The 10,008-nt window shown below is 38.6% G+C and overlaps 1 protein-coding gene across 1 annotated transcript; it reads left to right on the forward strand.

Annotated features, from left to right (window-relative positions):
* Positions 1-516: 516 nt before the first annotated feature.
* LOC129805491 (integrator complex subunit 6) lies at positions 517-4,514 on the forward strand. The gene is made up of 2 exons (XM_055853443.1): positions 517-712; positions 1,109-4,514. The coding sequence occupies exon 2, from the start codon at positions 1,334-1,336 to the stop codon at positions 4,169-4,171; it is 2,838 nt and encodes a 945-aa protein (XP_055709418.1). The 5' UTR covers positions 517-712; positions 1,109-1,333; the 3' UTR covers positions 4,172-4,514.
* Positions 4,515-10,008: the final 5,494 nt, after the last annotated feature.

Consider the following 10,008-nt stretch of genomic DNA (forward strand, 5'->3'; position numbering starts at 1 on the left):
CCAAAATAAGAACCATCACCTCACTGGTATATCTTCCAATAAGAACAAATATTTAGATAGAATTCATTATTCATCAAATATTGGAATAAAAATCCATCATTTTAATCTATTTATTTTTAATGTCCAATTTTATCCTCAAAGTGTCCAAAATAAGAAACTGGACAAAATTATGAGCCTTTCCCCTCTATCCCACAGAAAAAATCCAGCATAAATCCATCAAATTTTCCTTGGAACCCATTCTAGAAAATTTCTATGGATTTTTTGAAGGAAAAATACTGTAAAATTGCGAGGAATTTTTCGCTTGTTATTCCTATTCCGCTTTCTTTTGCTACGGGGTAAGTTTTTACAAGTATTGCTGATGCAAATTGCATTCTTCTTCTCCAATGGTTATTCTTAAAATCATTGCATTGCAAAGTCCTTCGGATTAACTACCAAATTCAAATTTTCTAACAGTCTAATCAGGTAACCCCTATGGACTTATCGCCATCTACCACTGAAATCACTTCGGATTGCCTCGCTTGGTGTAGCCGAAGTGCCCGAAGACCAAACCGATGTCTCGCTCGCCACAACATTGTCAAATCAAACGCGATCCAGATTTTGACTTGAAAGGACGTGTATTGTTGTTTGCTCCGTGTGAGGAATTTCTGGGCTTGAATAGCCATTTTCTGTATTGAATCGCAGTCAGGCTGGTGCACTAAATATCCCCAGAACGGTAATTTGCCTTTATCACTTTGTCTTATTTACCTTTTTTCCCAACTACCAATTGACGTTTCACACATTTTTCGCCCATTCCCCATCTCTTTTTTTCTTTTTCTCCCCGCAATTGTGTGTGTGTTAAATTTTAGTGGTGTGTGTCTCGGGTGAGGGAACATTCAGTGGAGACACAAAAATGAGAAATTGACAAGGGGCGTTTTGGGTATTTTGTATTTTGTTTGTGCAAAAAAAAAAAAGGGTCCTCTTTGGGGCGCTATCTTCGGTGTCTTGGAGTGTTTAGGGTTGCAGGTGGTATTTTTTGAGAAAATGTTGATAATGTGTGTGGTTTTGGGGGATAGAAGAAGATTTGGAGGATATTTTGCTAATGTTTGGGGATTTCTGGGTATCTTTCCAGGTTCAGAGGAAGAGAGAGAGTGGAGTGTGGTGGCGGAGATTGTAGAGAGGATTTTCAGGGAGCTGTTTTTGGTGATAAGGAGAGAGGAAAGGGAGGTTTTTTTTGGTGGTTTGTTGGTGTCTCTCTGCTTCTTTCCTTTTTCCCTTTGCGGTTTCCTCTTCCCCCTCTCTTCTTCAGCTCGAAAATGTCCAGCTTAGAGATTGATGGTCAAACTGTGGGTGAGCTATGACAATAATCCTCTTCCTCATTGACACATCCGCCTCCATGTGCCAGCGTGCGCATGTGAATGGTGTGCAAAAATCCTACTTGGACATCGCCAAGGGGGCCGTGGAGACATTCCTCAAGTACCGTCAGCGTAGTCAGGATTGTATGGGTGATCGGTATATGTTGCTGAGTTTTGAGGATCCCCCGTCCAATGTCAAAGCTGGCTGGAAGGAGAATCATGCCACGTTTATGAATGAACTGAAGAATCTTCAGAGTACGGGGCTAACGTCAATGGGTGAGGCACTGAAGAATGCCTTTGATCTGCTCAATCTCAATAGGATGCAATCGGGCATTGATACCTATGGTCAGGGAAGGTGTCCATTCTACCTGGAGACATCAGTTATCATTGTGATAACTGATGGGGGAAAGTATTCATCGCGGAATGGGGTTCATAATGAGATTGTTCTGCCACTTCATGCCCAAATTCCGGGCACAAAGTTGACCAAGGAGCCATTTCGATGGGATCAGAGATTATTTTCGCTGGTACTGAGGATGGCTGGGAATAAAGTGGATGAGAGGGTTGATGGGAAAGTGCCTCATGATGATAGTCCCATTGAGAAAATGTGTGAAGTGACTGGAGGGAGATCGTACAGGGTTAAATCCCACTATGTCCTCAATCAGTGCATAGAGAGTCTGGTGCAGAAGGTGCAACCGGGTGTTGTGGTGCATTTTGATCAGTTGGCCCCGAAGGATCTCAAGGATGGCGAAGTGCAGGATATTGCATTTCAGACCACCAAAAAGATGATCTATGTGCAGAAGCATCCATCACAGAAGACCTATCCGGTTGGCTATTGGCCAATACCTGAACCCTACTGGCCAGATCCAAAAGCCCTCTCCCTGCCACCCAGGGATGCTCATCCGAAAATCCGTATTGTAACACCGTGCATTGATGAGCCGCAGATGGTGAGAAATTTCCCAATAGATAAATATGAGCTGGAAGCAAGTCCACTGACCCTGCAGATTCTGTCAAAGAGGGAAACGACAAAATGTTGGTCGGTAATTGTTTCCGGAATGCACAGTTCTGATGCTCCATTTGGGTATCTGAAAGCCAATGCGACATTTACCCAAGTCTACCTTATGGTACTGCCATATAACTATCCGGTTCTCCTGCCCCTACTCGGGGATCTGTTCCACAAGTACAATTCCAATCCGCCCAATGATTGGATCTACAAATTTTCCAACTATGTCCGGAACATCCCACAGTACTATTGTCCATTTTTGCGTAGAGCTCTGGGCAGTGCTAGTGTTCCCTATCAATTGCTGCAGTACATCATTCCGGAGAATTTGGACAGCTACCTGAGTCCGGCTGTGGCTAATTATTTGAAAAATCTCAAGAATACGGCCAAGCAGGATCAGGAGAATCTCTGTGTTAGGGTATTTAAGCAGCTGAAGCAGCCAAAGCCGGCGTATCATCAGATGGAGACGGTTAAATTGAATTGTGGACAGCAACTTAGGCGGGACTTGGTGTCCCATCCAATGCTCAGGGATACCTTCAGCAAGATCCACAGTGACATCAGTATCTATGAAAATTACACAATAGTCATCCCAACGGCCTATGCTCCCAATTCACCCAAGAACTACCGGAATCCCTTTGATATTCCGCGAAAGGAGTTAATTGATGAGATAGCTAGGATGCGAGAGAATTTCTTCAAGCTACCCACCACAGGAATCAGTGTCTACACCAAAGATGCTGGACATTGTTTGCCCATCTCCGAGATGGGTAACTATCAGGAGTATCTGAAGAACAAGGAGACGCCGCTGAGGGAAATTGAGCCGACAAATGTGCGACAGCATATGTTTGGGAATCCCTACAAGAAGGATAAGCACATGGTGATGGTGGATGAGGCGGATTTGGGTGATGTGGCACCCATGAAGCCAAATACTCCAATGACAAAAAAAGTGGATGGGAAGATGACGAGGAAGCGAAAGGCAGGACCTATATCAAAAGATTACAAATTCCGCCGAATGTCAACGGGATCAAGGCATTCGGCACCAGCTGCTCTCGGTGGGATGATGTCAGATTCCGAAGATGAGACTCTGAGTGAAGTTAGCTCAGTGGTTGATGATCCAGATGAGCAGAGACTTATTGTGGACTTTGAATTCAATGAGCCACCCACCGATGATTTTCCCATCAATGGCCATGTGCAGAGTTTCATTAATGGTGAAATTGAAGATCCAGAAGACATTGGAATGCCCCTAATGGCTCTTCCACCGGCAAATGGTCCACCAGCAACTGCCCCAGTTCCACCTCAATCACCTGCAACACCAGCCGTCGCTCCTCCATCAATAATTGTCCATCACAATGACATCAATGATGCCCAGGAGATTTCCAAGATTCTCCAGCAGTGTCACAATGGCAATGACTCCAGATCCATCTTCCATGATCGCATCAGCAATGTGGAAGTTGAACAAACACCCAGGCCCCTTGATATCTTCACCAATCACAAAATCGCAGAAGTTGCAGAAATCCCAGAAGCCACCATTACCACCATCCCGGAAATCACAATAAAACCCGAACCGCCAGAGCTGGACGAAGAACAAAAAGAGAACATCCGACAGGCAAATCTAGAAACCCGCACAATGATCTTCAGGGATATACGACGTCCAGGCAGAGACTATAGTCTCCTCCTTGAGCATCTCAATCTGGTCAAAGGGAATTTTGAGACAAAATTCAACTTTGTCCAAATGTGCATCAATGAATCAATGCGTTTTCGGCGGAAACGCATGGCAGACAGCATTCAAGAATGGTGGGAAAGACAAATTGACAAATTAGAATCCAATCCACACTTGAATTGCTAAAAAAAATAAAAAAGTGCGCGAGATAGTGACGATAAAAGGAGAAGAAAAAAAAACTTATCACTCTCTACAGTGAATGTGCGGGATTTTTTTTGTGAGCAGCAAATGGCCAGAAGATGAGAAAAAAAGACCCACAAAAGGCATGATTTTTATTTTAGCCAAACACCTTCAATTCTTTTACCACAGATTTTTAACTCCCCCAAGAAATGCTACCCCCCTTTTATTTTTTTCTTCATTCCATGCCAACCACAGACTTGAATTGCAGATATATTCTCAAGAAAGAAAACAAATCATTTGTAAATCTAATTGTCGATTGAAAAGTAATAAAAGGTCTACAGTGTCTTCATTCATGGGCTTCTTGGAAGGATTTTTCTCAGTCTTCTGTTGATTTTTCTCCAAATTGCAAAAAAAAATATAGGTTGACCTCAGTTTACGTGATTTTAAAAACACGAGGATTAGGATAAAAAGGGGTGGCAAAGCGTCCCAGGCTTTGCGAAATGCTCGAACTCGTGACTTAGATACTAGAGGAGACCGGGGAGGTTTGGGACACTTTTATTTTTGACTTTGAGACACTATTCCAAAAAATCACGATAGCGTATCATAATTTTATGCGGTCTTAGGATACTTATGGGTATTGACTTTATAAAAAGTACTCGATAGAACTTGGAAAACAAATGAGTTTTCTTGGAGAAGATAAAACATTTAACTTGACGCTTTGTCCCAAACCTCCCCAATTTGGGGTAGTATGTGACGCATTTTTTCTAGCATAATTTGCATTATTGGAGCACGTTAATTAATTTTAAATACTAGATTAAAAATATTTCTGATAGAAATAAAAATGTTTCATCTTTTATTTCATACTTAGAAATTTATATCAATTTTATTAGTACAATAGAGTCATTTATTGTCAATCAAATTTAAAGTATTTTCTTCGTATTTTCTATCTACCTTTCAATCTTGTCGAAAATCAACGTCAAATTCATCCCCATTCAGTCAAATTCAGTCCCAAACATCCCCGTGTGTAGTTTTGGTATTTAAAAACTTTAAGTAAAAAAACAAGAGCGTATAATCTCTAAAACTTTTTTTTAAAATATGTTCCCAGTTTACACTGCTAGCTAATGAGATAAAAAAGTTTTGATTATATATCGCTGATATAAAATACAAAGAGGAAAACTGAGAAATCAAAAAATACAATTTTTATCAATTTTTAAGAAAGTGTTCATAGAATTAAAACAATAAAACTGAGGATATCCATTCTTTTAGTCAGGATATATCTTAATATTGCCTACGATTGAGTAGTGGATAAATCCCATTTATTTAAAAAAAATAATGAAAAAATCGCCTTGTCCCACACTACCCCTGTCCCAAACCTCTCCGGTCTCCCCTATACCGCAAAAGTACTTTCACATCATTTACCGTTTACCGGTTCTCAACCGATTCATAAATCTCTCAAAAGATCCCCCAAAATAGTTTTAAAAGCAATACGATTAATTTTCAGATAAAATTTTTTATCAGTTATGAACCGATTCATTACCGATTCAAAACCGATTGGAACCGGTTCAAACTTATCAGAAATTCCAAGACTATAACTATAACTATTCCAAGACTAAATTCCAAGGGCATTGTTGCAATGATTTTTTAAGGATTTGATAGATTAATTGTTATTAATATTAAAAGGGGTGGCAAAGCGTCCCAGACTTTGCGAAATGCTCGAACTCGTGACTTAAATGCTATACCGCAAAAGTACTTTCGCATCATTTACCGATTTGAACCGGTTCATACATTCATTCATTCTCGACCGATTTGAACCGATTCATAAATCTCTCAAAAGATCCCCAAAACAGTTTTAAAAGCAATAGGATTGATTTTCAGATAAATTTTTTTTATCGGTTATGAACCGGTTCATTACCGATTCAAAACCGATTGGAACCGGTTTAGTTTTGTCGGAGATTCCAAGACCTTTCCAACGACCCCAAACATGACCCCATTTGGGTGATAAAAGCGCACTCTAGTGTCTTTATTAACCTTTGACCTTGAAAAACCGTTATTAGGAATGATTCAACGGTATTTTCGTATATGGACGAAATGTTCGCCTGGATAATCTCTAAAACATATCGAAAAATGAAAAAAATTGCACGACGCGTTTTCGAGCAATCCCTAAAAAACATAGTTTTGGAAGGGAAGGGGAGGAGTAGGGGGAAAATGAGGGGAATGTTAACGATCCTTGGGTCGTCTTATGGGGGGTCCCCCGAAGGTCCCAAATCTCTAACCATTTGGCCTATAGAGCTGATGACAGCCGGACGGACAGACGGACAAACAGCGTAACATTTCTCAGAAGTCGTCTGAAAGGTGAAGATTTGTTGACAAAAGTGGTCTCCGGTGGGTGGAAGGTGGAAATTTTGGGGGGGGGGGTGAAAAAATCGAGGGATTATATACTGCTCTCTCCGTAGAGTTCGAGCAGTAAAATTGGAATTGGACAAAGAGTGCTGACCACTCTTCTGAAACTTGATAATAAAACTCTAAAATTGATGAATTAATAAAATTATTAGAGGTAGGTGGGGCTAAGTTCAAAATACTATTTTAACTAAGCTAGGGAATGCGTGAAACTGGGCTTCAACGCAATGTTAATTTAGGCCGACAAAACAATTGCGATTCTAAATTAAATTATGGCTAGGTCTAGTTTCCTGTAGAAATATGCGAAAATAGCGTTTTCAATGTGGCCCACCTTTCTCTACTTTCTGTTTGCACGGTTAGGTTATCAAAGGGTTCAAAGCTTCTAAATTGGTTTTACTGGAATTCTAATTCTAAATTTTACAAATAAATTAAAAAGAAATAATCGACGTGTTACGAAGAACACGTACAACTTGTTTTTAACAACGGTTCCTGACGTGATGAAAAATATGAATTGCATTAGGGGAGTCCTGGGCAGTTAGCCAGCAAAATATTTTTGCCTAAAATTTAAGTAAAACATATTTGAATCAGACTAATATTTCAATGAATAGAAAATGACTTAATTACTCTGAGTAAATAAAATATTCCCCAGAAAATCTATGCAAGCCATTGTGAGGAGGCGTCGACCTCGATGCAGACCTAAGACAAGGTGGCTGAATCAAATTCAGAATCTTGCCTTGAAGCGCCTTGGGATCGAACCTGAACATCTTCCTGGAGTGGCGGAGGATCGATAAGCGTGGGCTGCTAAATTAGATGTCATGGGCCCGCAACCCCATTAGTTCAAGCGCTTGAAAATTATGATTATGATGACTCTGAATAAATAGTATTTTGCTCAAAATTCTTTCTAAGGAAAAGCATAACACCCCTTTGTCTACAGTCTTGATTCAAGACTTGAATTGAATTGAATTGAATTTATTGATAATACAGTAGTTAAAAAAGGAGCGAATTAAGTTAATAATTCTTCATGAATTGGTCTTAAATATGTCAAAAACTTATTCCTGCCATTAAGATTAAGGAATCAAGTTCTAATTATTATAATCATTCTCATTGATAAGATTTTCTTCACTTTTAATTAAAAAATCGGCATCGTCCCTATTTGAATTTCCCTCAAAAATCACCCAAAAATTTGATATTTGGCTGGCATGTACGCACGAACACAAATACACGTGGGTCACCACCACAAAAAGTGTTGTTGGATAGGCCTATATTGTAGAAAAAAATATTAGGTCAATCAGACTTACACACCACCCACTTGTAGGTCCGTCCCTATTTGGATTTCGCCCCTATTTTCGTCCCTATTTGAATTTTTTTATTTATTTTAAATTCTTTTAAAAATAATTTTACAGAAAGCAAATACGATAAACTATCTACAAGGTTCCGAGTAACACTTCTTAAAAAGAAGTAACAAAAAAATCACGTTTTATTAAAAATTTTAGCTACATTTCAAACTTAAGACTTTGGCGCTTGCATGCAACCAACAACCAACTATGCCAAAATTTGGTACACTTACCCTATCTAGCCTTAAATTTTTCATCTTTTTTGGGACTCTGATTACCCAAAGGACAATATGGCCGTTCTGGGAAAATAATTTTTTTTTTTAATTTATTTGAAAACCGATAGAAATCTAATTATTGTCGATGATTACAAAGTATAAGGACGTTCTAAACTAGGATATTTTTTTCATTAATCCGATTAATTTCTGGATTAAGATATTTTTTTATCAAAAAATGATGAAATTGGCTTGCAGCATTATGCTGTGGTTCCGGAAGATTTATGTATGTCAAATTTTCCCCATTAATCTTGCCTGATAAAGAATTAGAAGCAGCTATATAGCTAATCCTTAGTTTCGAGACCCATGTAATAGTTTACTTTTAAGTCAAACCCAGCATTTAACCATATCGTTTAACTTTTCTAATTTTGTATCAGTTGAAATTTTTGGGAAAATTTTTACAGGGAGTTCCGCTTTCAAAGAAATTCTCGGGACACAGTGACATAGAAAAATTGCATACCCACAGGAGAAGTCTTTCACATTTACCACGTGAAAATATTTGCCTATATTTAGGGGCGTTTCAAAAATTATTTTATAAATGAGCTCCCAGTAGTAGGCAATCCATATCAAATTCTTTCAATCTATTTTCAATTAAGCCGGAATTCTCTATATACTAAAGGCATTAAAGGTAATTGATTAATCACTCTTCGAAAAATCAATGCGATTGCTTATAGTTTATATAAGTTCTAGGCCTTTAACTCTTTCCGGACCACAACATATCCAGCGAACGAATTACAGTCAAACTCACTTTATTGTAAGTCTTAGAGGTCAAATATGATACTTTTGTAGAGAAAGAATTTTCTCCGCCTCTGGAAAATTGGAAAATTCATGGGAACTCTCGTCCCCAAAAGAACGAAAAGGAGACAAACTTGGACAAATTTCAATTTTCCAAAAGCCAATAATATCAATTTTGTGGATTATTTTTGCGTGTCAAATGACTCCTTTACAATGTTGATCACTAAAACAAGAAGAATTATTGACCAGTATCTTGTGGGATGTCCAGGAAGTGGTCAAGAACACACCAAATTCCTGCTTGCCAACAGATTCCTCAAAATATTTCACACAAAAACTCTTTAGAACACATTTCTCTCAACACGATGTTATTGCAGACACATTAAGCTTTCTCAAGAGCCAAAAAAACACTTCCTGGACAATCACAATTCACCAAAATCAGGAAGAATAGGAAAAACTTCCCTGAAAACAATCTCCCGCGCTGACAAATGTCAAAAAATTCGGCCATATTGGCAAAAATGTCGCTCCCGCTTGGAATTTTCTTACAAGTTTGGTGTCAAAAAGCAAATGGCGGGCATTGGCGGGATAACCTTACATTTGACCTCTAGATTTTTGGGGACAAGAGTACCCATAAAGTTTGAACAAGTTTTTTGAAAATTTAAGACAAAATTGTTTTTCGAATTCATGTAATCTGTAATTGTTAGTTATCATATCATACTTATTGGCCCCGAGAGGTTTTTCCTTATTCTGGTCTAGAAATATCAGAAAAATCACAATATCTGCAAGGAAGCAGAGAATCGAAAACTAACGATTTTTGACCAAAAATATCTAATCTCAGGAGTTAATTAAGATCGTGCAAAAAATATCCTAGATTTGGACATCCTTATAGTTTGTAATTATCTAGAAGAATCGGATTTTTATTGATTCTAGATAGTCTAAAAAAAATTGTTTTTTCCATGGGTACCCAGGCAGGAGTCCCAAAGGAGACGAAAGAGATAAGGTTCAGTTCCATTTAACCCTTTAAGGACGATTGGAACACTGGTGTCCCATAAAGAAAATAATTTTTTTCTGACTACCTAGTTATTTTTTTCTTTATGTTTGTACGTAA

Source organism: Phlebotomus papatasi, chromosome 3 (assembly GCF_024763615.1).
Source record: "Phlebotomus papatasi isolate M1 chromosome 3, Ppap_2.1, whole genome shotgun sequence".
NCBI classification, from domain to species: Eukaryota; Metazoa; Arthropoda; class Insecta; order Diptera; family Psychodidae; genus Phlebotomus; species Phlebotomus papatasi.

What these genes read in the sequence shown, in the direction of transcription:
- LOC129805491 (XM_055853443.1), top strand. Translation starts at nt 1,334, where the DNA reads ATGACAATAATCCTCTTCCTCATTGACACATCCGCCTCCATGTGCCAG.